This window comes from Kwoniella europaea, chromosome 1, assembly GCF_036810445.1.
Source record: "Kwoniella europaea PYCC6329 chromosome 1, complete sequence".
Taxonomy (NCBI): Eukaryota; Fungi; Basidiomycota; class Tremellomycetes; order Tremellales; family Cryptococcaceae; genus Kwoniella; species Kwoniella europaea.
Genome location: NC_089487.1, coordinates 10,400,482 through 10,427,574, shown reverse-complemented (window position 1 = coordinate 10,427,574; position 27,093 = coordinate 10,400,482). Strand labels below are relative to the sequence as shown.

General features: G+C 44.3%; 9 protein-coding genes across 9 annotated transcripts; 7 read left to right on the top strand and 2 right to left on the bottom strand.

Annotated features, from left to right (window-relative positions):
- Window positions 1-3,182: 3,182 nt before the first annotated feature.
- V865_003963 (uncharacterized protein) lies at window positions 3,183-5,424 on the top strand (the record flags this gene model as incomplete). Its single annotated transcript, XM_066227749.1, has 2 exons — window positions 3,183-3,233; window positions 3,292-5,424. 2 exons carry the CDS (start codon window positions 3,183-3,185, stop codon window positions 5,422-5,424), a joined length of 2,184 nt encoding a protein of 727 aa, XP_066083846.1.
- A 761-nt stretch (window positions 5,425-6,185) lies between these two features.
- V865_003962 (uncharacterized protein) lies at window positions 6,186-7,663 on the top strand (the record flags this gene model as incomplete). The annotated part of the gene is made up of 7 exons (XM_066227748.1): window positions 6,186-6,328; window positions 6,435-6,521; window positions 6,589-6,627; window positions 6,696-6,875; window positions 7,006-7,184; window positions 7,268-7,458; window positions 7,532-7,663. 7 exons carry the CDS (start codon window positions 6,186-6,188, stop codon window positions 7,661-7,663), a joined length of 951 nt encoding a protein of 316 aa, XP_066083845.1.
- A 523-nt stretch (window positions 7,664-8,186) lies between these two features.
- V865_003961 (uncharacterized protein) lies at window positions 8,187-9,134 on the top strand (the record flags this gene model as incomplete). The annotated part of the gene is made up of 1 exon (XM_066227747.1): window positions 8,187-9,134. One exon carries the CDS (start codon window positions 8,187-8,189, stop codon window positions 9,132-9,134), a length of 948 nt encoding a protein of 315 aa, XP_066083844.1.
- A 367-nt stretch (window positions 9,135-9,501) lies between these two features.
- V865_003960 (uncharacterized protein) lies at window positions 9,502-12,194 on the top strand (the record flags this gene model as incomplete). The annotated part of the gene is made up of 11 exons (XM_066227746.1): window positions 9,502-10,069; window positions 10,131-10,152; window positions 10,213-10,323; window positions 10,396-10,733; window positions 10,795-11,114; window positions 11,185-11,401; window positions 11,444-11,666; window positions 11,733-11,781; window positions 11,841-11,864; window positions 11,933-11,942; window positions 12,007-12,194. The coding sequence occupies 11 exons, from the start codon at window positions 9,502-9,504 to the stop codon at window positions 12,192-12,194; spliced, it is 2,070 nt and encodes a 689-aa protein (XP_066083843.1).
- A 395-nt stretch (window positions 12,195-12,589) lies between these two features.
- On the top strand, window positions 12,590-18,117 carry V865_003959 (uncharacterized protein; the record flags this gene model as incomplete). The annotated part of the gene is made up of 16 exons (XM_066227745.1): window positions 12,590-12,618; window positions 12,690-12,749; window positions 12,803-12,927; window positions 13,009-13,129; window positions 13,205-13,289; window positions 13,353-13,778; window positions 13,879-14,155; window positions 14,215-14,654; window positions 14,709-15,012; window positions 15,084-15,227; window positions 15,290-15,435; window positions 15,497-15,633; window positions 15,696-15,791; window positions 15,846-16,933; window positions 16,991-17,807; window positions 17,886-18,117. The coding sequence occupies 16 exons, from the start codon at window positions 12,590-12,592 to the stop codon at window positions 18,115-18,117; spliced, it is 4,527 nt and encodes a 1,508-aa protein (XP_066083842.1).
- A 239-nt stretch (window positions 18,118-18,356) lies between these two features.
- Window positions 18,357-20,134, bottom strand: V865_003958 (uncharacterized protein; the record flags this gene model as incomplete). The annotated part of the gene is made up of 9 exons (XM_066227744.1): window positions 18,357-18,583; window positions 18,643-18,722; window positions 18,809-18,846; window positions 18,917-18,975; window positions 19,041-19,250; window positions 19,315-19,422; window positions 19,500-19,693; window positions 19,762-19,916; window positions 19,985-20,134. The coding sequence occupies 9 exons, from the start codon at window positions 20,132-20,134 to the stop codon at window positions 18,357-18,359; spliced, it is 1,221 nt and encodes a 406-aa protein (XP_066083841.1).
- A 1,239-nt stretch (window positions 20,135-21,373) lies between these two features.
- V865_003957 (uncharacterized protein) lies at window positions 21,374-23,120 on the top strand (the record flags this gene model as incomplete). Its single annotated transcript, XM_066227743.1, has 4 exons — window positions 21,374-21,676; window positions 21,747-21,803; window positions 21,874-22,270; window positions 22,342-23,120. 4 exons carry the CDS (start codon window positions 21,374-21,376, stop codon window positions 23,118-23,120), a joined length of 1,536 nt encoding a protein of 511 aa, XP_066083840.1.
- A 191-nt stretch (window positions 23,121-23,311) lies between these two features.
- On the bottom strand, window positions 23,312-24,625 carry V865_003956 (uncharacterized protein; the record flags this gene model as incomplete). The annotated part of the gene is made up of 4 exons (XM_066227742.1): window positions 23,312-23,399; window positions 23,460-23,950; window positions 24,112-24,148; window positions 24,225-24,625. 4 exons carry the CDS (start codon window positions 24,623-24,625, stop codon window positions 23,312-23,314), a joined length of 1,017 nt encoding a protein of 338 aa, XP_066083839.1.
- Window positions 24,626-25,826: 1,201 nt separating this feature from the next.
- On the top strand, window positions 25,827-26,910 carry V865_003955 (uncharacterized protein; the record flags this gene model as incomplete). The annotated part of the gene is made up of 6 exons (XM_066227741.1): window positions 25,827-25,901; window positions 25,963-26,054; window positions 26,278-26,490; window positions 26,554-26,626; window positions 26,705-26,805; window positions 26,865-26,910. The coding sequence occupies 6 exons, from the start codon at window positions 25,827-25,829 to the stop codon at window positions 26,908-26,910; spliced, it is 600 nt and encodes a 199-aa protein (XP_066083838.1).
- Window positions 26,911-27,093: the final 183 nt, after the last annotated feature.

Genomic DNA, 27,093 nt, shown 5'->3' with positions numbered 1-27,093 from the left:
AAATCCCAAAAAGAAAGAAAAAAAGAATTATTGCCAAGATCATCATCGTATCATCCTTATCGCTACGATTCAGCCCGATAACAAAAACCAAGAAAATCAGAAAAGACGTGATAATGCGACAATAACCCATCGCCCCAATTCGTCTCATCTCACAACAATACATCTATCAGGTGTTACGCAGATCCCGTAGCCTGTCTTCTCTTCTATCCTACTTCGATAAAGTCCCTCATCCCTCATCTTCATCTGTCAAATTTGACCCACCTATCGCCCATCGGAAAAGTCCGATTGTCTGCGACTACGACTTCCCCCAATCCAACTCCCTTTTCAGTTACCAATTCCAGCTCTTCCCATCGTATAAGATCTAGGACAGGACCAAGGGACTAAAGAAAGTATCACGCGTCCATTCCATCTATACAGTACATTCCAGTCAACCTCCAAGTCGAACTTGACAAAACATAACACAGCATTTCGTCAACTGATATCATCATCAAATCAAGGGTGCTTGTACCTTCAACTTGAAAATCTCGACTTTTTTTTTGCTTTCATCATCATCCATCATCAACAACCCCGTAACTTGAGAATCTCAGTCCACGTTTAGTTTAAACGTTTAAACGTAGTCTTTGTTCCTTATATGACGAAAGTACGTATCTCCTTATCGCTTAAAAATCTCTCGCTTCACCTCACTGGCTTTGCCTCCATCTGCGAGTATCCCGCCTTCGTCTTGGCCCTCCTCGCTTTGAACAGAAGACAACAAGGAATATAAAAATTGGTGGTGCAAAAGGTATTCATTGATATCAACTGGTATAAAATAGATTAGAAAGGATAATAGTTGTTTGAGAATCTTATATGATCGAATCGCATCATCATATCGCTATCACCAATACTAACTATCCCCACTCGACGTCCAAGCGCACCGGACCACGCCCTGGTCTAGCGAATAGCTGCTTGATCGGTCAAAGAGGATCAGAGATTTGTTTCGCCAAAGAAATCCAGTCCGACCAACTTTCGACCAGGTGAAGGCCAGATACATAAGCGCAATTGGATCAGCAACAGGCAGTGATTAGGGTCGCCACTAAATAAAGGACTTTTAAAGGTGAGCCATGTCAAGTACAGTCATCATCGTCTCTGCCAATCTATCGAAGATCAACTCCTTTTCCCATCATTTGTCAATCCTATCCATGGTGCGGGTCGGTGGAGATCCATGTCTCATTTCATCCACGTCTCTGCCGTAATGATCCCTTCATTTGTTGTGTTATTTTGATTCTTGGCAATCTGAGACATACCGTTATTCCCGTTCTGTTAATAATGCCCATGATCGTCGTTCGCAAGTTTGACTTTGTTTTTTTTTTCTCTTTGTTCTGTCTATTGCGTGCTTGATGCTGCATCCTTAGCATGGGTAACGTGGCGTGGGGCTTTTTGATGGTTGTCGGTTGATGGTCAATCCTTATCTACACACGTCTCCTCCTTTTGCTCATACACACAGACAACTACGCTTTGATCCTTTTGATCCTTTTGAGATTGATCATGCTGACGTATCAATGATTATTCAACTGCTAAGATTAGTTACCGAGTTGGTCGAGAGTGTTTAGATCATTCAAAGTTCACCAACCATCAACAGGTACTCCTTTGGTCGTCACGCAACTACTTCTAGTGCGATATTTTAGCATACATCAAGGAGATTTACCGTAAATATCTTATTGTTCTATACGACATCTTGCATCACAAAATACAAATATCGCCCCCACTCGGTTATCCCCCACTTTCGATTCTCAGTAATCAAGTTTTAACATCGCCGTTACCACTTCAAAGATATTTCAATATAAAGCCTCGAGGATCTGGCTATCCGAAGGAAAAAAGCCCATCAACATCAATCGACACTCGTTTATGTTGTAAACTTCTCAACTTCTCAACTTAAATCTTACCCGCCGAATCCCGCGCCCGCTCGATCTAAAGAAGAAGAAACTTCGGCAAAACCTACCATAAATCTGGATTCGACATTGAACTGAAAAGAGGGTATACCTTTAGATTGAAGTACAGCGTGGTACACAAATATCAAATGTGAGTTAGAATTCTGGACTTTCATTCCGAAACAAACTGTGCTTCTACCTTCTTTTTCTCGTTTTCGTTCCTCGTCTAACTCGCCTAGACAACGTCATACTCCTTATCCTCACTCCTTTGTCTGTTGTTGTCGTCCTTGTCCTTTTCATCACCGTTCCAATCCCGTGTTATCGCCGTGTACACACCATACAATGTACAACGTACGTAGTGCATGTACTGTACTCTCACTTTTGATCTTATCTCATCCTTTTCGAACGAAAAGAGATGAAAATTTCACTATCTCCTTGGCTTAGCCCTGATCAGCGTTTTTCTTACTTTCGACATCTCGAAATTGAGGGAGATACCCGCTTTATTTCGATTTTGATCTCCTCTCATCCTTTGTCTTGCGATTCTAGATTTTCTTTCTTTGACATCCTCATCCTTGATTGTTCTTGGAATTCTTCGTTGGGCACTTGTCCTGGTCTTGTCTCAGTTTTTCGAGACAATCACCATATGTGGGCGCCATCATTCGACATCTTGTGATTCATCATTCGTCATCGTAAAAGTCCCCAAAAACATATCTTTTATGTCTCATATGACTGTTATGCCTAAACATATCCGTGTATAACATAAAACTGACGACTTCCATTCCACCTTCTTATCCTTCTCACGATATACCGCTTCGTACACCACACCACTGCGCCTTCACTGCATGTCTTGGCGTCTAATCTAATCGATCAAATACCCCATCAAATCCCATCAACGTTTACCTCCGATATAACCAATATCACCTCATCGGTTTGATCGATTCTTTCGACTTCGCAATCAAATATACATATACGGGAAAACACACTGTTCAACTTACTTTTCTTAAAATCCCTTTGTTCAACCATACTCATCATCATATGCACCTACGACCCACCTTTCATCTGTAGATCACCTCGTCATACAGCAATCTTGATCATCAAGCCAACGCAGGATAGATAGTTCATCTATCATTTACTCGGCTTATCAAGAAGTAATCAGGGTGCTATCAACTTCTGATTGGGTCAATCAAAGCGCTTCCAAGGTGAGTCGACGTCTTTGAATCCATGAAAATCAGGCTTATATGTCATTATCTTTTAGCGCACGCCGTAGCCGACAAGATGGACATGGATATGGATGTTGCTTGGTGTCTAACATGCTCAAAGCAGACGGTGAGTCATCTTCTCGTGTCGATGTAATGCAGTACCTCTGACCACCTTGCACATACAGAGAGACCCTCGAAGTCCTTACTGCAGCGAAGCATGCCGTCTTCAGGATACCGATCCTTCAGCCAATTCCGATGGTCCCGTCGCCCTCACCTCCCCTGTCCCATTCGGTCTCATTCCTTCACCTACTCGTCCTCCTCAGGCTGGTAGCTCTTCGTCTCATAGCAGGGATTCACCTGCTCGTCGACCATCTATCGGACCACTCGCACCTCTCCCCAGCTCATATCGCTCTAAGCCTATCCCTCGAGATAGACGAGCATTCTCATTTCCGGCTACGCAATCAGTCGCGGCCATTCCTATCAAAATCAGTAATTCACGACGACCAACGCAGACGGGTGAAACCCTTCAATTTGCTAGAAGAACGAACCCTGTCGCTGTCAATATGACAGCTTCCCCCAGTGTCGGCGGTCTTTCCGTTCCTCGAGTCAAAGGTTTCGACAAGCTATCGAAGACAACTGGCGCAAACACACCTGTTTTCCAGGATTCGGTCTTCTGCTCGACTTCAGAGAGTAGTGATAATGAAGGTGCGGATTTCAAGGACGTATCACCTATGAAAATACCCAAACCTCTTACTCCTCTCGAAACCACGGTCCGACCACCCAACATCAAACGAACCAGTGTCTCGAATACCTTCATGGTCGCTTCTCCTCGTAAAGATACACTCATTCCCAGTCCTCAGCCTTCTGTACGACCCCCGTTCATCTCTCGCAAATCTCCTAGTCCTGTCGCCGCTATGGTAGCTTCTTCCGCCTCATCAAAGAGCAGAGAAGACATTGTTAGCTGGTTGAATGAAGTCAAGCGTCTACCGACGAAAGATGAGGATGAACACGATTCTGAACACCTTGACAAATCGTGTGAACCTCGAGGCAGATCTCGCACAAGAAGAGAAGTTCTTGCCAACCTCCCTCCTCCCAGCCAGGAATCCATTGATGAACAATATGAAGGGGATAATGGAATCTACGGTACCACTCCTAAAGGTCGAATAGGATCTGCGCTTGCTGGGCTCAGTAATTTTGGTGGATTTGGTGTCGGACCTATAGTCAAGGCTCTCACTGGTGTGACTACCACTAATTCTTCTCAGCAAACATCAACTGCCGCCCCTCTCACTACTGGACTTGGTCTTCAATCCATTCCAGCTCCTGCGGAAGTGTCTCGTGTCGCCGTGACTGTTGCTGCTCCAGCAGAATCGGAGTTGGGACCATTTCTACAGATGGGTGGTACTACTCCAACACTATCTACGGTATCGATCTCCGAATTTGTCGATCCTCTTACGGACAATGGTGATCATATCGACTTCATGACTAGTACGGACGATCAATCGGCTGCGGGTTCATCCTCCTTCATGAGAAGACGATTCTCATCGGTGGGTCAAGGCAAGGCTCCATCATCTCTACTCTCAGTAGGTGGTAAACAGTCACCTGCCAAACCGGTTACATCGACCGCCTCTGCGATATGGAACCTATCTTCATACATCCGATCCTTTGCTCCTTTCTCAATATCATCGGTTATTCCACCGTACGCACCTATAGCAGCTGCTGATGCCCAAGCTCAAAATCATCAACCGTCTCCTAGGCCAACCATGAGCTCTCAAATATCTGATCGACCGGTTCCGGCACCTGTACCCGCCGCTCGACCTGTGACACCAGACGAAGTTGAAGAATCACCTGCTCAGCAGATGGTCCGAAGTCTTCCTATGGATATCGTCATGCCCTTTGGAGGCGAGAACACTCATGTAGACCGAGCACGACAGAGGGAAGAAGTGAGAGAGTGGTTAGGGACACCGACGTCATCTCGAAGTCCATCAAGATCACAGGTTCGTGAGAGGGATTCATCTAGAAATAAAGCTAGATATAGGTCTGGGTCGGGTTGTCATTCTCGATCTGCCTCGCACTCCAACTCGCGTTCCAGACATGGTAGGAAGGTATCATATGATGCTGATGCGAGTGCAGAGGAAGAAGGTGGAGATTCACATGGTGTCAGCACCGAGAGAAGAGGTAGGAGCAGAAGGGAGAAAGGCTTGAGAGGTACTGCTGCTGAAGATGGGAGTCGAAGAGGATCGGACGTAAGGATGGAAGATGTCGAGGACGAACGGGGAAGAGGAAGAGGAAGGGAAAGAGATAGGACAGTTAGGGTTTGAGAGGTGCTATCATTTTTGGGTGTTTTGTTCGAGTAGTCCCCGCTTTTCACAACGTCAGTAGTCGAAATTACCGATTTTCCATTTATCATTCATCATTCATACCGTTTTCAAGGAATTGTGTCAACTTGGTCTTCGGTTCTCTGTGCTACGCTAGGTCAGGTCGGTGGTGGAAGGAGGAAGTATATATATCATAGGTTTTGCGAAGGTTTGAAAACGGCATACTCATGTAACTGCCGAACGTTGTAGATATAAGTTTGTGTTTTCAATCCAAACTGTAGAAATAAATTCATTCATCTCTCATAGTCATACATGATTAAGTAGTGTTCTCGATTAGTATATATATGATATGATCAATCATCAATCATCAATCATTCATGCAACGTTGTATATATATGCTTTTCTTGATTTTCTTATAAGATTTATTCACTTTTGAATAGCTTGGAGGTATGGTGCTTTCCATCGGAACAAATGGAACCAAACAAACCTCCCACTGAAATTACCCAATTAGGTATGTGATTCCCATTGATGATGTTCGATTGATAAGTGGTTGGATGTTTTTACTCAGCAATCGCATTGATACCTCATGAAGTCATGGAATGAGATTCTAGCATGTACCATATATAGTCAACCTGTCTGCCCAGAGTGGATGACGAAAGGCATATAAGAACCTACTTTTCCGTATTAGACGAATGTTCAATCCTTTTTCAACAAAACTACTCAAATCCGCTCATCGATTCAACAAAACCATCGTCATAAGAAGAATGTCAACGGCAACTAACCAATCCCCTCGATCCCGTTCTGTGGTCAAAGCTGTATATGCCAATGAAGTATCTGAAGGTGTAGGTGCGAAAGTACGTAGGAGTATTGGATCACCTGAATTGAGGAATCTAAGTCCATTCTTAATGTAAGTTCTCATACCCGCCATATCATCCGATGATCCTATAATCTCGGTGATGAAAGTCACCTGTTTTGGTCATTGATCGTAACATGAAATTTATCCTTCTTTACAGGCTCGATCACTTCAGAGCTACTCCTGGAGCTGGTTTTCCGGATCATCCCCATAGAGGTCAAACTACCGTGACATACATGATCGATGGGTGAGTCATATTTTCTATCCTTGGACCGAGTTTAAGCTGATAAGTTGGTACTGGAATGGTATTGTAGAATGTCCAAACATGAAGATTTCTTAGGAAATGAAGGCTTGTAAGTTGATTCTGACCTATCTATGGTACTTCAAATAGTACTACCAGCTGACTGTACTGAACTTTCAGACTCGAACCTGGAGATGTACAATGGATGACAGCAGGAAAAGGGATCATGCATTCTGAAATCCCCTATTTCGATCCTGACCCAGCCAAAGCTGTTACGCCCGTTGGAATGCAATTGTGGATCGATCTTCCGAAGGAACAGAAATTCATTGAACCTAGTTATCAGGAGAAGAAAGCTAAAGAGTGAGTGATATTACTCCAATCGTATCGTCAACCTGCATTTCTTCCAGCCATATGGAATCCGTTATCATCTCTTTATACCCCTTTGCTACGTGAGACTGGACCTGACTGATCATTGATGATCTTTACTCAGTATCGACGTAATCACCCCTTCTGACGGCGTGGAAATCACCATAATCTCAGGTGAATCCCACGGTATCAAAGGGTTCGTAAGACCCGTAGGAGGTTGTTGGTACTTTAATATCAGATTGACAAAATCAGGTGCAAAGGTTTTCCAACCTATACCTGAAGGATGGACTACGTTTATCTATAGTAAGTATACACTTCTTCTTGGTACTATGTCGTCTCCAATTCTCAAAAGCGATCGGCTTACCTCACAATGTTTTCGTAATCAGTTGTCAGTGGTAAAATTCAGATTGGCGACGATCCCACTATTTACGATAAATTCAATACATTGGTTTTATCTTCACAAGACGGTCAGAATGGCGTACACCTCCAACGACCTGAAAGTCCCACCGACGACGAGGAAGAAGAGACGAGATTCATATTAGTAGCTGGTCAACCACTTGATCAACCTGTTGTTCAGGTACGTACGATCTGGGACTCATTTCACGAAAAAAGTATGACACATAGCTGATTTCGCTCTTGAACGTATGTAGTACGGCCCATTCGTTGTTAATACGAATAGACAGGCGATGGAAGCTATAAGGGACTTCCAATCGGGTAAGAATGGGTTTGAAAATGCTGTAGGGTGGGAAAGTAAAATTGGCAAGGAATTTAGGGCACATTAGATGTGATAATATGGCTGTTTTTGCTGTATGTGTGGCGATGAGACGATGGAACTCAACGATCAACCTCTCAAATCAAACGAAAACCTGTATTTATGTTTTATGTGCAATGTATGTATTTGATTTATAAACCGTACATTGAATGCTTTTGCGCCATCACAATGATGAAACGATGAAAGTGAATGATCTCTGTACAGCAAAATCAAGAGAATTCCTACTTGGAGCCCGGGTAAATTGGCCGCCTCTTTTGACCGAGTAGTTCCAGAAACCGAGAAGCATTGTTACAAGTAGATAGACGTCCTTTCTCTTTAGAGAAGAGCATGTCGAAGTAAGAGCTAGGGGATTGAATCACTGCGGTGTAGGATCAACGAAGACGGGCATGCAAGATTGGTATTCATGTTATTCAGCTATGTATTTACAGTATTGCTAGCTCTTAACCTTTGCACTATTGTTTTCTTTCTCCGGATCCCAAATCAGCCAATAATAGTACTTTCTCCGATAGTGTTCACCACAACATTTTCTCATGATGAGCACCAGTATACAAGATAATACACAAAGTGGCGAAACCCAACCTATAGAGGTAGTCACTAAAGACGGTATGAGGTTGATCTCACCCTCTACTGCGCCACCAGAAGATACAAGTATCACACACACGGATCCATACGAGACGAAGCCTGCTAGAAGCTTTTACAACTTCGACCAAATCAGACAGGGGATGGACAATGCACCCTTGAATGAAGCTCATTTACCACCTTCAGAAAAGGCATGGAGCTATTTTGCCGACGAAGGTAGGAGCAAAACCCTCCGACATGGATTTACAGACTTTGTCGATTCTGCCCATAACAAGGAAAGCACTCAGAAGAAAAAGACTGTTGACATACTTCGTTCGGGGCGGAGGGGAGAGGGGGAAAATAGTGATATCGATCAAGTCATGTTTAGATGGGGCTCGAGAGGTGCTCGCAGGATCCTTACTGAGGATGACCAATCATGGAATTTTGAGGTAGACATGGGAGAAGAATTGGAATATCCCCGAACTCGATTGATATCAACTAGAGACGCTACGTTAAGTTTACCTAATTTCACTGGACAGGGATTAGATTATAGGATGAGTCATCATCTACCAACTTGTCTTGCTCAAGCTTCCTCAAGAGATGTTTTGACTAAATTTAGGTATCACCTATGTACGCAAACCATCAGATTGACGGATGTTGATAGATGGTTAGAAGAATCTATGGTGGAGCATCTGCCTAAGATCTTCCAATGTGATTATAAGTCTTTGGAGGAGTATGCAGATTTATCTGGAGAGAGGACTGGAGTACCTATGCGATGGGATATTCTGGGAGATGGGATAGAAGGTACTACTTTGATCCATTCTAGAGCTGGAGATGGGAAGAATCCAGTGATGATGCCGGAGTTACAATTGAGGTTCTCAAGTGCTTGGAGCGTGTTTAAGAAGGAGGAAGATACTGAGTGAATACCTACTGAAGAAGGTCAACATGCAGGGATGGGTTGGTGAAGCGAGCAGTTCTTGTCTTTGATCTCTATGAGATAATAGTACTCTTCATGCAACGTATTGCGCCTCGAATACGTGGGGGCAGAATGCCACATCACAGCTGGTGAATGATCTACCTCCACTTTGATGCATTGCCGCGGTGCCTGAATAGACGTCAGCGAAATACAGTACAAAGAAGAAGAATTTCAGAATCCACTTTCACACTCCGACCATCATCATCGACCGTCACCACATCAAAAGGCTTCAACAGCCAACATCCTCGCCCTTCATCAACAGACGGGATATATCTGGAGCTTGTCATCCAGAGCCACTCAAGCTTGCATCCACGATGCAGGTCACACGATCATTGCAAACGATCACATCAAGTTCATTACGTGCCGCTTCATCATCGACATCCATCACACGATGTATACAACCGAGGTCAGCTCAAGCAGATCGATATCTCGCCATACATGACTTCTTCACTCGTCAGGCGTCTCTCACTCGTCATGCTCCCCTTGTCAGTATCAGGCCTACTACAGGTCTGTTCTCACATAGACAGAAGCTAGCATTTGGTCGAAGGTGGAGTTCAACCGATAATTCCAAAGCACCTTGTCCGAATTGTCAAGGATCATCCGTAACCAATACACCTCTCACACCCCCTCCTCCCTCCACTACAACACATCATCAGGGCCATGCTCAAGATTATGCCCCATTCATCAGGAGATTGATCAAGAATTCAACAGCAATAGCACCGAATTCACCCCATCGGCCGACGAAAGAGGAATTACTGAACGCTGCTAGTGGATGGTGGCAAAGACTGAGAATCAGGATAAAATGGTTTACCATTAGAGGCTGGAGGAGATTCAATACGGATGATATGAGTGCATTCGCTAGTTGGTTTGTGGTGGGCAATAGTAAGCTCAGCTTCCTTCCTACCTTACAGTGTCAAGCTGATTCTGATCGAATTTTGAATAGCACTCTGGATTCTAGTTGGAACGTGAGTAAATCATTCATGGATGTGCAAGTCTCTCAAGAGCTGACGCTTACTCTCCTACAGAACAACATTCGTCTCTGCTATATTCGCTGTCCTCAATTCACTGTCTTTGCAGGAATACGTTGCTAGGTGGATTTCCGATTATATGACGTATAACACAGGAGTGACTGTAATGTGAGTTTCACTATCTGATGTCATGTTAGAGCCCATTGTTTGGCCAGTAGTTGATTATTTCTGATTTTCCAGCTTCGAATCGGCGATCGTACCCAAATGGGCTTCTTCAACGATAGTCTTCCGGAACGTATACGTATCTCGTCGACCATCCACGGACAATCCTGAATCAGAAGTCCACAAGACTAAACAGCTCAAAGCGGAAACTGCCAAACCACCTTCACCTATCCCATTCCTCTCTTCAGCAATGTCACCCGAGACGTACCTCGCTCCTCCCTTTGCAAGCGAAACAGATAATTATACAATGTTCGATGTCAATATCGATGAGGTTGAGGTGTCTTTGAGTCTGAAACGGTGGTTGGACGGAAAAGGTCTGGTCAAGGATGCTAAAGTAAAAGGTGTAAGGGTGGTCGGTAAGCCGCTTTACCTTTGGCTAACAACGTTGGAATCAGCTCATTTAATGTGAATTAACAGACCGTCGATCTGTATGGTGGGATATGTCCAAACCGCTTTCGCCAGCGGATTACAGGCATGAAACTCACTCAGGCGATTTCGAATTCGACTCTTTCCAAGTTGAAGATGCCCTTATCACGATCTATCAACCTGGTGGACAAAGACCTTATAATGTATCGATCTTCAATGCTGTTGTTGGACCTTTGAGGAAAAGATGGCTGTTTTACGATATGATGTGCGCGGAGGGAATGACAGGTCAATTTGATAATTGTCTGTTCAGTTTGCATATGCCTCAAAAGTTAGGAAAGACTAGAGACGATGGAGATATGGTCAAGCGAATGGTGAGTAATTTAGTGCTGTTGAAAGTGCTACTTGTCTTCCATGTATCAATGGCTGATCACCCCATCGCAGGCTCGATTCCGTATCGATGGATTACCTATCGAACATGCCCAATACGCTACTGGTCATACCGGACCAATGAGCTGGATAACCTCCGGTAAATTAGATGCAGTACTCGATATCAAATTCCCTTTCCATCCGGACGACTCAGTAGATATCAAAGCTATATTCGATGAGATTTCAAGAAACGTAGTAACTATAACTCAAGGTGTACACCCGGAGGACCCAAGTGTCTCAACGATTAACTCGGCTATCAAAGCTGCAAATGAAGCGAATAAAGTCATACCTGGACAAGCTAGATTGGCTAGACCACCTCTACGTGCGCCCAAGGAACCTGGATATGAGCTGTCAGAAGAAGAAAGGGAAACCAGAAGACAGGTGGTGGTGGATTTAGATTTGAGGTTTAGGGATTTGAAAGCTGCTGTTCCGATTTATACCACCGATCTGAGCGTTACGAATAATGCCCTGATCAGACCTATCGTGGCTTTCATCAAGTGAGTAATAGTCGAACATTAATTGCATAGGACTAGCATATGCTGATATTGGGAAAATTTCTCTAGTGCGAATAAGACTTTGGTACCTATACACTGTCAAGTAGCTGCGGATCTTGTAAGCGTGTTTGAATACTCTTCAAAATAGAGACATTTACTGATTTCTAATTCTACTAGGACGACTTTGATGGATCGTGGACTGTGAGTTAAATCGACGCGAATATAGTGATCGCCTACTGACGTATCTGCTCTCCTTGTTGTCATTACAGCTATTCGAGAGTGAGTCTGTTTGGCATCGTCTATCTTGTGGCTATCAAGCTGATACATGTGTACATCGTCATAGCCGGTTTGATGACCTCTTTATCTGACCAAATTTACGCCGCTCTCGCTCATCACGTATCATCCGAAGCTGCCAACTCGAAGCGGATCAGACAAGTTGGATTCTGGGGAATACAAAGAGGCGCTGAAGTACTGGTGGATACGCTGAGGAATGTGGTGGATCCTGCCCATGCTCAGCTAGCTGCTATATGAATGGAACAAAGAAAAGAAGGATACACGAATGGGTTCTTAGGATGTATTGCACAAGTAAATGAACAAAATCGTTCTGCAATCATCATCATCATTTTCACCATGTACAAATTCATATCTGTTGTTATATCTTCTCTTACGAAAATACACGATTCAATACATGATTGTAATGTTACATATACATATGCATCACCATTCAATGCTGTATGATATGAGGATTGTTTACACACCACGTGGCGGAAGTCTGTGCGCTACATCCAACGTCACTAACACCTCACAAACCGAGAAACCACCAAGAGTTGTCTCACTTGTTATGACTCGTCTCTTTCTCCTCATTGACAACATCGAAATTCCACCTGCACATATACGTTCATGCAGGCGAGGCGAGCGGATGAATCATGGGCAACATCTCTTCTATGGCCAGGGCGTGAGTTATCTATTGCTGCCTGTGCTTAAGCGTGAGTATGTGACTGAAGATTGCAATGATGAATGATTTAGCTCGACGGCTTTGGATTCATACGTAGCGGAATTAGGCAATGATCTATCCTACGATAAGAGGTAAGCTAAAGGATCCAGTACGAATAGGTAGCTTACCGCGATAATCCGTATAGTCTATCATCCTCACGGTTTCTCAAGACCATCTTAGCTAGACATGCCTATGGACCAATCGTCCTGAAAATATTCATCAAACCGGATCCTGCCATGTCCCTTAGGGTGATTCAACGTAGACTGAAAAGTATATCAGCTTTATCACTGGTTCTGTTCTCAAAAGCAAAGCCATAAGCTGATTGTGATATGACTGTCGTTCTACAAATAGCTGAAAGAGATAACCTATCTGATTTACCAAACGTCAACACCTACCAGGCATTCGTAGAGACTGATAAAGCTGGGTATCTGATTAGACAGTGGGTTGGATCAAATCTGTACGATAGAGTAAGGTGAGTGCATGTCTCCGCCCAAGAAGCAAGATGCATAGTCTGAATGAGCTAGGATTGACTTCGATGATTACGTAGCACTCAGCCGTACCTCGCCAGTATAGAGAAGAAATGGATAGCATTTCAGCTGTTGACATGCCTCAGAGATGCCAGATTGAGGAAGGTCAGTCAGCTAGTGCCTTGATGCCTACGTCCGTGCCATAGCTGATCTCTATATAATATGTAGGTAGCTCACGGAGACGTCAAATCAGAAAATATCCTCCTCACCACCGACCTCACATTACTCTTAACAGATTTCTCATCATCTTTCAAACCCACTTATCTACCATTAGATGACCCATCCGACTTCTCTTTCTTCTTCGATACATCATCGAGAAGAACATGTTATATCGCACCTGAAAGGTTTTACACTTCTGACTCAAAATTGGCAGAAGAGAAGAGGAAAGTACCCGGTGAAGGTGAATTTGAAGGTTGGGGTAAGAGAGATGGAAGAGTGACGGAAGAGATGGATGTTTTCAGTGCTGGATGCGTCTTGGCTGAGATGTGGACAGATGGCAGAACGGTATTCAATCTTAGTGAATTGTTCGCTTATAGGCAGGGTACAGTAGGATTGGAGGGGTTATTGGAGAATATCGATGATAATGAAGTAAAGGTGAGTCACAATAATCATATTCAGACCTGACCTTGATTCATGTTAGCTTCCCGGTACTCTTTGCCAAGACGTATAACTGATACATGTCATTGAAACATAGGAAATGATATCTCAAATGCTATCTCGCGATCCTGCGTCCAGGCCCTCCTTCGACCGCATCTTATCCATTTTCAGAGAAACCATCTTCCCAGAATACTTCTACACCTTTCTCAAAGACTATATAACGTCCTTATCAGAGACTACAGAATCCCAAAACAATACCAATCCCGAAATAACGTTTCTGGAAAAGTCAGCGGGGTTGTGTGGAATGAAAATAGATAGATTACTGGATGAATGGGAGAGTATCAGTGTGCACCTCGATAAGGGTCCTTCACCAGGTAAGCTGCCTCGTTACGTGCTCTTCCGGATGATCAGCCAGCTTACTCCGGATTGATAGATGGACCTGCTCTTCTACTACTCAATATCGTTACATCGTCCATTCGGAACTGCATATGGCCATCGTCTCGCCTTCACGGTCTTCAGCTTTTCCTCAATCTTGTCCCTTACCTATTTGACGAAGATAAGGTCGACCGCATCATACCCTTTGTGGTGGAGCTTCTCGCCGACGATGTGCCTATCGTTCGGGCTGAGGCATGTAGAACCCTTGTGATAGTTGTCGAATCCGTCAATTCCATCACACCTCAAAATTCCACCTTTATCCCAGAATATCTGTTACCCCAGATGAGACATCTGGCTGTAGACAATGATGTTTTTGTCAGAGCTACGTATGCTAAAGGTCTAGTCAGGCTGGCCGATGCAGCAGTGAACATGTTGGAAATGAGTCAAGCAACAAAACCTATTGGTGGTCCCAGCTCAGAATCCTCTACCATCATCGAGGTCAGTGGAACGGTTCATCGATGTTTGTATAGTATTGCTGATTGATGTTTGCAGCCTGACTACGATGCTATGCTTCAGGAGATCCAGTCCGTTGTGGAAGAACAAGCGACAACCCTCCTTGTTGATACTGCTCCTCCCGTCAAACGCTCGATTCTTGCGTCTATATCAGATTTATGCCTATTTTTCGGCCGTCAAAAGTCAAATGAGACGGTTCTTAGTCACATCATGACCTACCTGAACGATCGAGATTGGCAATTGCGACTGGCATTCTTCGATGGTATTGTTGGTGTGGGAGCTTTCATTGGAGTCAGAGCGATAGAGGAATATGTGCTGCCATTGATGTTGCAGGCGCTTGCTGGTGAATTCAACTGCATCACCTGGTTCTGACTCTTCAGATTGGCATGACAGCTGATCAAGCACACTTTGCAGATCCGGAAGAAGCTGTAGTAGCTCGCGTGATCAGCAGTATGACCAGCTTGACATCTTTAGGTCTACTAGCGAGAATGAAGTTATGGGATGTCTTCGCTGCGGTCAGAGGGTTTCTTTGTCATCCTAACATGTGGATCAGACAAGGTATGTTCGGTGCTTCTTGACCTCATGACCAAAAATTCATGATCTGATTTCCCCATTCAAAGGCACTGCTGGCTTCATAGCTGCTGCTGCTCGTAATCTGCCTCCTACCGATGTCTGGTGCATACTATATCCCGGCATCAGGCCATTACTGCATGCTGATATCAAAGAAATGAATGAGATCAGCATACTGTCAGCTATATTACCTCCTGTGAGTCGTCGACACCCATCCTGCCTCCGCTGCTATACTCACGACTGACATTCTCGGTCAGTTACCGCGAAGTACCCTGATAGCCGCCAAAGTAGCTGCTTTGCAAAATACGCCCAAAGGATATTGGAACATCCCGCAGAGTAAAGGACCCACCAAGTCGAGCCTGGTGAAGGCCGCTCAAGGCCAAGTCACCACTTCGTGAGTCCAGTCAATCCGCTAAGCTGATGTTGAACGTTCGCTGATATCACTTGAAACAACAGGCAGCAGCTTCGAGATAAAGGCATTACGGAGAAGGATGAGAGGAAAATTGAGGTGATGAAGGAGTTCATCGTAAAACAGGCGAATGCTTCGAAAGCGTGAGTCGTCCTATCAACGACCATCGTGATCCATTCACTGACATATATTTTTAGACGGGAAAGCTCAGAATTATCCTCATCTGAAGCCGATCTAGTCGCCGGGAAGTCAGTCTCCCTCACAGACCTGGGTGTTACCCCTCAAACTATATTCATCAGTCCCCGTACGATCGGTGTCGATGCGAAAGCAGATATAAAACGTCTGCGACCTCATCTGTCGGATTCTCCCATCAGTCGTCGAACATCTTTTGCAAGTAGAAGCAATAGAGGCACTGTCGACAATCCCCTTGACGAGATACGCAAGAAGTTAGCCACACTCGAGCCACTCACGATCTCCAAAACTGATAAACCTCCCGCCGAACCTCTTCTCGCCTCCAATACCGAATCGAACGCAACACCTTCAGAATCCGGGCTATCTTCTTCGATTGATCTGGCCGCTCTTTCCCGGTCTAGTCATAAGAAGATAGATTCAAAGGCTGCTCCAGCCGTAGCTGCTTCTCACACCAATGCGACAGGCACAACAACGATTCACGACGAACCGCTATCTGGTAGAACAACACCTTTGGCTACCGGAGGGTTTGCCCCAGCCACTCCTCGGTCCATCGCGCCCTATAGTAGCTCCTACGAGGGACAAGATCCGGGTGTAAGAGCCTTCCTAGAACAGGTTGATCTGGACAATTATCGAGAGCCCTTACTCGACTTTGGACCTCGTGTGACTGCAAGTCATCGAAAGCGAAACCCGAGAGTGAAGAATACCTCCTCGACACCTCAAGGCGTCACAATGATCGCTCATCTCACTCAGCATGAAGGGGCTATAACAGCTATCGTTACTTCCCCAGATAGCCTCTTCTTCGCTACTTCTTCGGAAGACGCCTCCATCCATATTTGGGACTCTGCAAGACTCGAAAGAAGTGTCACCACCAAGCCTCGCTTGACTTACCGTATGGATGCCCGTGTGGCCAGTATGTGCAGGATTGAAAACACTCATTGTCTTGCTGCTGCTGCTGAAGATGGTCAGCTCCACGTACTGCGAGTGCATGTTGGATCATCGGGTGGGTCTACGAAGTACGGGAAGGTAGAATGTATACGGTCTTGGACTGCTAGTGAGAAAGAGGGATACGTGAAATTGGTAGCTCATCTTCAAGGTATGTACCAACTTGTAAGCTGTGCCGGACGACAGATTAGCTAATCTTTCATTTCAGATTCGTCACTCCTTCTCGTCACTTCGACCTCCATGATTGCCATATTGGACATCAGGAATATGGAAATTACTAAGCGGTTCCAGCATCCTCTAGAACTGGGAGTCGTAACCGCTCTCTGCCCATCGACTCATTGGTTGGTGATTAGTACATCGACTGGGACACTTAGTCTTTGGGATCTACGGTTTGGTCTACTCTTGAAATCGTGGAAAGCTGGAGGCGAAGTTACTTCCCTTAAATTGCATCCTTCCAAAGGGAAAGGCAGGTGGATCATGGCATCTGTAATGCCCCCGTCATCCAATGGTAGCCCAAAGGCCGCATTGGGTAGCGAAAACGAGGACAATTACGGGCCATTTGTGGAAGCTTACGATATAGAAACGTCTAAATTGATGGAGATTTACGAAGTTCGAACATCGCGGCCCAGCAAGCATCCTGATCCACCTAAAGAAGTCGAGGATGTGGTATCCGATAAAGCGGCTTACATCTCACAGCTCGCTCAATCTGCTGAATCAGTTTTAGGTAGTCTGACAAAGACTATCACAGCAGAGGATTTCAGTAATTCATCTTCTCCATCTGCGACACCCAAATCTGTACTGGATTTGATTGTAGGGCAAAGTTGGTCGTCCCTCCCCAGAACCGATGAGAGTGTTCTGATGTCTGTACCGGAGCTCAGAACGAAGAATGATCATAGTGGATCAGGAAATCCAGGTTGGATGGTCACTGCTGGTGAGGATAGGGTAGTGAGGTATTGGGATTTGGTGAAGGTGCAAGATGGATTTGTGGTCTGTGGATCACAGAAGGAGAAAGATGTTTCGTTTAAGTGAGTTCAAACGCAGATCTAATGTTCATTACGTTGCGCCATGGAGAACGTGCTGATTCAAATTTTCGGGCATATCAGGCAAATGAACAATGGTTCTGGCCCAACCCATATATATACTCTGCCAAACGTACATCGACATCCCAATGTACCGACAAGAGAAAGAGAGCGACAACCATTACGTCCTCATTACGACGCGATATGTAAATTAGGTACGGTAGAGACCCCTTTTAGTAGTTGTATAATAAGTGGAGATAGAAGTGGGGTGGTGAAAGTATGGAGGATGGAAGGTGGTCCAGTGAGTAATAGGTAAAAAACAACTGTAAATTTTGTATATTCAACACATCAGAGAAGAGATATTCGGCATTTAGTATAAATTGTTGTACCGTACACTACCAAACTAGAGGTTTGCATGCATGTTCACAAACGCTTTCTTTTATTCTTTTTCTGAGTGTGAACTCATTCGTAGTATTATACTACATTCAATATGACCGACTATGTTATATTCTTTTATTTTTTAGTGATACTAAGCCATAACATCTCATCCGATGATCAACCTGTATACTCCCTCGAAGTTATATCCGCACCTTCCGCATTCCAATTGACATACCAGAGTTTGGTCTCTGCGCAAACAACCATCTTGCCTTTACCTGTGAAAGCGAAGTTCGCCGAAGTGGTACCGAGGTATATTCTACCGATCAATAGTCCATCGGGCTTGTAGATGTTTATACCGTCTCCGTTACCTACGTAGACGTTTCCTTGTTTGTCGCAGTGGATACCTAAACATAGACAACCTCCATCAGCTCACAACCTCGAGACCTAATGATGGTTGACTTACCATCTGGTACTCTGATTTCATTATAGGCGAATAATTGACGGTTGGAGAAATTACCATCGTCATTCACATCGTATCGATAGCTATATATATAAGAGGATAAAGATCAGCTTTCATGGACCTAAACCAAGATGATATATATTGTAGGCTGTCGTTCAAGGATACTCACATGGTTGACGGGTTGGTATAGTTATATCCCCAGAACCCCTACGGGACAGCCACTGTCAGTTTCTAACTCCCAAATCATGCACTGGAAATGGTAAGACTGCTCACTCACAGAGCTCAATCCGGTATCAGTCACATACGCGTACATTCCATCAGGTGAAAATGTAACACCTATTGGCGTTCGATATCAGCTGCTGAGTACAAGCTGAAATCTACTGTAGATCTGCGTTGCTCACCGTTAGTCATGTGGAACCCATCGGCTACCGCTCTTACCACACCAGTATCATAATTGAACCTATAAACTTGAGTAGGCAAAACAGGATTAGGTCGGAAATTCTGCACCCAGCCAAAAGGTCCATCTGTAAAGTACAACTCGTGATTTCGAGGATTAACAGCGACATCGTTGAGGGAATCATATTGTCTTCCGAAGAAATTGTTTAGTATCACTAGAATATCAAAAACGATCAGTCAATTATCGTGATGCTGTATTCTACGATGATGTCAACCTACCAGTAGTATTATCGTTATTGTTTGGGTCGACCAGGTACATGGCCGGTGCGATGTTATCACCTTGCCCTTCACCTGTAAAGACTATTTTACCTCTGAAGTTGGTACCACCTATGCATTTACACTATTCATGAGCTTTCAATGTTATGTGATAGTCTCAACCGTTATGGTATCATACAAAAACTAACCATTTGGATTGATGACCTGTTGACCTGAATTGACGGTTGTGACATTAACGAAACAACTTCCATTCCCTTGAGCTACTATCTTATCTGCCTCGTCAAGGTATATTTTCTGTACAATCGCTGACTTGTTTAAGCCCGTACCGGCAGCTACTGGTCCAGCATTCTGCGCGAAGTATACAGAGTTGGTTTCGGGGTGCCTGAAACGATGCACAAACATCAATCTTTCGTCACTTGCTTTTTAAACATCTTGCTGATGACCACTCACCATACAACTGCTTCGTGAAAGATAGGATCCGTCTCAGTATGAGCGAGCAACGTCAACGTAGGATCTGAACCTATGATATCGTAGAATGCATCGTCATAGACATGGAATGGTTTCGCTTTTAATGAATCCGAAGTCGTTCCAGGTGGTATGAAATGCTACAACCGAAATAAGTCAGCATTTTAGACACTATCAACCCAGAGGTACTGTACTGTAAGATACACACCGAAGTCCCATTAAATTGAGTACCTGTAGGTACATTGTCTAATACAGCAAAAGAACGGGGGTCAATCTTCTGAGCATATCGAGGGATATCCGCCTTGACTGTCAGAGCAGTGTAGACGAAAGCTGACAAGATCATTGATTTGTAGCTCATGTTGAGGTGGTATCGATACATGTGTGGGTATAGTGCCAAGTCCATGACAAAGTCAAGTCTTGTTGCTTCTTATATGCCTCGACCGTCGATGGAGACTCGTCGGACCGGAGCAAAGTGGGAAGCTCAAAGGTACAGTACCTCTCCGATTCGGCACCGCACGCCCCAGCCAAGATGCGGTAACTAAGAAGATGGATATGGGGCTTAGCGTGGGGCCATCTATGCAAATTGAGGTACGAACTATGGATCGATGCTAAATTCGGCATGAGGCAGCCAAGAAGATTTGAGGAAGAGAGACATGATACCGGAGGGTAGGATGCCAAGTGGATACTAAATCCATATAAAGGTGGATATCGATAAGATACCCTTATGATATTCCCGTTAGTCTAGTATCTTGCCCCAACGACGCATAGAAAATGCCCAAAACTCATTTGAGAACGCGCGACAATTATTCCTTGAGAACACGCCTCAAGCAGTGCCAATTCTCTATCCTACTATCCTACTGCTTCCACAGGATGATGATAAAATCTAGCTACTTGTTAGTGAGCGAGGAAGGGTTGAACCCACTTAAGGTATAGGCTCTGTCCGCCACCAAGCGTGATAACCATGTGAGATGACGTTGTTAGACATCTTCTCCCCTGAAAATCACCGACTGGTGCGAACACAATGTCGGTATCGATGTAAAGTAAGAAACCTCGAAGGTTTTGACTGGTATGCAGTGGACAGAGAGAACTGTGATAACAAGTGATAGCATGTGTCTCTTTTCCATATGTGATGGCATGCCCTCTACAGTGTCTGTCTGGTCTTGAATCATGGTCGATCTGGGGAACTGCTCGATTTCGGGTAAAAAAGGCTGCGTCTTCAGTGTGGGGCAACAACAAACCATTCACACTGAAATCAGCTGATGGATGGTCCGGTACATAGCACGTTCAGGTAATTCTGAGGTCATACCATCATAGCAACTCCATGCATGACATCCGATTGTCCTCGCATTTTCTACCTTTGCATCCACCAACCAGTCTAGAGAGACTAGATCATCGGTCTTCGGTCGATTGGTCGTTCATGTCGAAAGCACGTTATATGACCTTACGGGTCACGTCATATCATCATACCCCCCACCTTTCACACATCCCATACCTCAACGCTGCGCAATCGATTCGCTCCCTATGCACCATATATAACACAAGCTGAATCGGTAGACTTCTCATCCTCCTTTTCACCACCAAAGAACGCAGATTCAAAATGCGATTCTCATCTCTAATCCTGTTACCTCTGGTAACTGCCTTACCAGCCAAACAACAATCATCTTCGATCCCAGAATTATCAGTAAACCAATGGAACAACATCCAATCCGGATTCACTGATGGTCTAAGATCGTTATCCTCTTGGTCATGGTCCAAAGCTGAAGATGTCATCGATGAACTCGAAGCTATCTCTGGCATCGCCACCGATAACAAAGATGATGATGATAAATCCTCGTTGACCATTTGGCAAGCTCTGAAAGCTGATCCTCACTCGTTCAGTAAATTGGTCAAAATAATCGAAGTGAGTGATCGGTTCATTCTTCCATCAGTGTACAAACTCATCTACCATACTGATACTGTTCATATCGTAGTTCGAAGGTAAAGCCATCGACTATCTTGACGACAAAGACCTTCAAATCACCTTCTTTGTGAGTAGCACTCTCAATTATCCCCGTTTGTAGCGTCAACACTCTCATACTTACAACGATAACCGTGTAGGCACCCAACAACGATGCTCTTACCCCACCTCACCACCACGACGATGACGATGATCACGATCACGATGAATCCCTTGTTGAACTCTTACACAATCCATCTTTGATTACTCTTTCCAATGCCCTTGAATCTGAACCCTCTCTTCTCGCTGCTGACGAAGACGATCATCACCACCATCATCACCATGATGGCGATGATGACCCCGAAAAGCGAAAGAGAAGAAAAGAGATTTTCAGGAAGATTGCCGGTAAAGTCTTGCAATACCATGGTCTTACCAAGGCATACACTGCTCAAGAGTTGGCTCAGAACTCTACTATCGCCACTGCTTTGAAAGCAGAGGATGGATCGTATGGTGGCCTTCACAGGAGAATCAGGATCGATAAACACTTTGTTCCACCTTGTGAGTAATTGTTTTGCTCCACCACCCATGCGTCAGTATCATTAACTTATATGCCACTGCCCCTATCTTAGCTCTCAAGATCAACTTCTACGCCAAGGTACTCGTCTCCGATATCAAGGCTCGAAATGGATATTTCCACACCTTGAACCACCCTCTCATTCCTCCCGGATCAATCATCGAAGAGCTCTTCCTGTTCCCCGACGTATTCTCCACCCTCACTTCGAGTGTGCAAAAACTTCACGGCCGAAGATATCTCGACTGGTCGTACGACAAAGAGCACTCCGAGCCTGGTAAACCTCAATTCCACGGAAAACCTCTGTTAACCCTTTTCGCCCCGACCAACATCGCCTTCGCAGCCATTCCACCCAAGCTCAAATTCTACCTATTCTCCCCATTCGGTGAACACGCTTTAACCAAATTATTGGCTTACCATTATATCCCCAACACGCTTCTTCTCTCGGAACTGCTTTACACTCAAAAAGAGAAGAAATCGCAAATTGATTCGTTTGTCGATACTTTGGGTGATTACGAATACTTCAAATTGGGTGATGATCCTTCGTTCCATAAAGAAATTGAAATTTCTCCAGCTCTTCCTAATTCTACTCTGAAGATCGAGATCGACAAGACCAAGTTCCTTCCTGTTGAAGGAGCTGTCAAGACAACCATCAAGGTCAATGGACAAGAAGTCAAGGTCATCGACGTACCCGCAAGAAACGGTGCGACTCACGTCATTGACCATCTCCTCATTCCACCTCATCACCACCATGATCACCATGGCAAGGATGTTGCTCATCTCGATTCGTGGGAGAACTGGGAGGAATGGTTCCCTACCTGGGTTGAACAAGCTTGATCAACCCTGTAGTGCATTGAACGGTCCATCTGTAGTGAGTACTCATTAGTATATTAATCCTCTGTAGTCAGTATAGCACAAAGAATGGAAGAATGTATGAAGCCATCGCCTAAGATACATCTCATACAAGTCTAGTTTCAGTGTCCATGAACTAATACAACGAACATTTATTATTGTTACAACCTATTCTCTCATTGACGAGTCTTTCCTTTCTTCGGCGAATGTTCCTTATCAGTGTCTTTCTCTTTTTCCGCGCACACTATCCTCTTTCTGTCGTTTCTATTTTGATATAGTAATTTAGCTAGATTTCGCATGATATATAGTCAAGTGGACACTTACACCGCATGCACTACTTGATCAGCTTCATCACAAGCTCTAGCTGGACCATCTATCTTCGTATCGTGTTCATCTCCGTCCAAATCATTTGACTTAGTTTTTATTTCCCATCTACCAATATCTTCTACTACCTTAGATGCCAACTTATCTTCTTGTACCCCACTTGATGCATTCTCATCAAATTCCGATTCACTAGATGTAGATTTCTGACTTTTCCCATCTTTGACATCTGATTCTCTAGTACCAACTTTTTCACTTATGCATTGGATATCAATGGAATTGTTGGAATTGTCAGACGGATCCTCTAATTTCAATATTTCCTTTTTACAATATTCAATGAAGCGATAAGGAGAGGAATACAACGTCGATCGTCGGTTGAGGTATCCGTTAGGTATAGTGGGATTGGCATGTGGTGCGGTAACGAATATCAAATTCGAAGGGTTTTCATCGAATTTGACATACTGAGAGATGACCTGAAAAGTGCCACCCAATTCCTATATGAGTATCATATACATCAGCATAAGAATGGTCTTATATTATGAGTCATCTCCTCCCATCCCCCCCATCCTCCCATCCTCCCACCCCTCCAGTCCATCTTTCTCCTCACTCTCCCTCTCTCGCCATATCATGCTCTTGTCCACCTATTCCGTCTTACAGTCACTGGCGCACAGACAAAAACGCCGATCATTCCGCTTCCCTTTGTGACCATGTATGCATATGATCTCCCGCAGATCTTTTGAACTCGATGCAATCAATCACTTCACTCACAGTAATGAAATTTCGAATATACCTAGATGCAAATTCCATAAAACTATCTCTTCAAACAGTTCTTTCTCGTCCACAGCGTCGACACTGATGAATTCATTCTTTTTCCGTTTCGTATCTTCTTTTATCTTACATCCATCCACAAAGTAGAATGCACCTTCGAGATTATCCGAAACGATAAAGACTATCTTGAACCCCGATAAGAACTGCTTATGCTTAGGATAGGTTGATATCGAAGGTATACCTAGATCTTCCCTTATCGAATCTTCATCATGAATGATTTCTCGCCCAAAATACTTCTTAACTGTGGAAAAGTTGGCCTTAGCAGCGGTTGTGGTAGTCGGGCTTTCTGGTGGGATCCAAGCCGAAGTTTGACTTTTGACTCTATACGCTGTAGACGACATGGTATAAGTATATGTGATGATGGTATCGAGTCACCAACGCAAAGAATGATTACAACAATCAATAATGAACAGCAGTTATCTGTATTTCAGTGGGGTAAGAGTGATACCGCGAGTCGACTCAACCAATGACCAATATACTGGATTACATACGTCAATTCATCTCGCACCACATCAGCAAATGCCGAAGATTCCTCAAAGTCGCAAAGGCGGTCTGGATGTGGTTCTGTGCATACCTATAGATCAATACAAATGTTTAGTACATTCCTCTTCTCGTCGTCTGCTGGTTGGACTGGTACGCTGGTTGGGCACCTTCCCAGTCGTGTCCTATATTGCGTCACATAGCGAGATAGCGGGTCCACCAATCTGCCGTTCATGCATGACCAATGAAGGGTTTCAAGTCGACGGGTGAAGACTTGATACACCGAGGTCGTGGTCCAACATGTTCCGTAGTTGACACCTGGGGTCGCACTCCGAGGGCGTGAGAGATGTCTCTCTAATCCACTGAAAATCATCAGGTGGCGAGAAAGAAATGTATCATAGTACCTTGTAACAAACATTCTTTTTTTATAATACTTTTTCTTGTTCAGTCCACTCAACTCACACATCGTCATAATGTTGAGGGCGGTGCTCAACGCGTCCAGCATCGTCGTCGCTATCACACACACCGTTGTCGATGCATGTGATGCATTCCTTACTGAAAAATTTCATTCTTTCACGCGTTGTGGATGCATACGATGCACATCATCGTTGTGGATTATATCTTATGATGTTTTTGGTACTTTTCAGATGAGCTTCGATGTAGGTGAACGTATAGTTATGCATAGCACTTACTGATGCATGAAATGCATAGGAGTGATTCTTTCGACTCGCTCTTTCGCATTTGCTCGTTTATTGGCTCGATGATTTAGTAGAATATGATAATGTCGATAATGCAAATATAGAGGTGAATCGAGGATTAAGCTGATTTCTTAGGTTGTGAGATACCCTTCGAAGAAATCATCTGTCCCTTTATGATGTGACATCCTCCCTCCACCTTCACCAAACATGTTACCAGACAGAGCAGTGTGTTATTACCATAACAAGCAATAAATCAAGGTTGTTACCGTTTAACACGATTACCGAACAGACCTCCCATTGTTGATTCCATCCATAACAACCCTTTCTCACCATTCACAACGCCAACATACATAGTACCATCACAATGGATCACGGTGACCACTCTGGACATGGAGGCCATTCGATGCCTGGTATGGAGCATGGTACGCCAGCATGTTCTGTGAGTGGATACAACTCCTTTATTGACATGCCGAAGATTGCTGATTGAGCTTGATGTTTAGATGAACATGCTGTGGAACAATCAAATTGCAGACACCTGTGTAGTCTTTGAGTCATGGCATATATCGGGTCCTGTGACAATGGCCGTTTCATGGTGAGTGGACTAAACAAGTCAAGATATCTCTCTATGGCTTTCGCTCCGACAAGGCTATTCATATCGGTGGTTGCTACCTCACTTTTCCCCAACGTCCTGCCTTGGATTCTCACCTGTCGAATCTTTCAATCCTTGATCGTCTCGTACACCCATCTATCTATATACTCCATGGACACTGCTTGGTACGCGATAAAAACATCAGCTGATCAGTTCGTCTAACCAGCATCGCAGTCATAGCGATTTCATTTGGATATTCCACTCTGCTGAAAACGATCAAATCGATGGATCGTAAAATTGCCTTATCCGTATATCAAACATCCGCACCCAACCGAAGAGAAAGTGTACACCCCAGTGGCATCAGACGGGAGAGCAGTATACCTCCTGTAGCAGGTGGATATAGTGCTATTGAAGGTGGTGCATTGGCTAAGGTCGGAATGTGAGTACTGTCTCTAACATCCGTATCAATCAATAGTATTTACTGGCTAATGGTTCTCGGTAGGACTCGATTGTCGCTGTCAACACGTCTGACAAGAGCTTTCCTCTATGCTCTATCAGTTGCAATCTCATTCTGGGTATGTCATGTTATTATCCTATCTCGGCCAAATCCTGACATAAATTATGATTTTGTTGACTATGTATCTGTACAACAGCTTATGCTGGTAGCCATGACCTACAACACATATCTGTTCGCATCTATAATTATTGGAGCCTTCTTAGGACATGTCATGTACGAGGGTGAGATGGATGTAGGGTAAGTCCAGCTGTCGTGTCTGTCGTGACTAAAATGCAGCTGATTCGCGTCTTTTGTAGATCTGTTCTGGCAGGTGGGAATGGGAAAGGATTGGCATGTCATTAGACTAATACAGAATGTAATATAGATTAACAGTGTAATGTATGGTATGTTCTCTTGGTCGCTCACAGGACGACACTTTTAGCTATACAACTGATCTTGGTGTCACATACTGACCCGTTACACGCTACTCATTCCTTCGATACGACCTTACTGAAACCCGTATCGAAATTCTCCTTCAAAGGATGT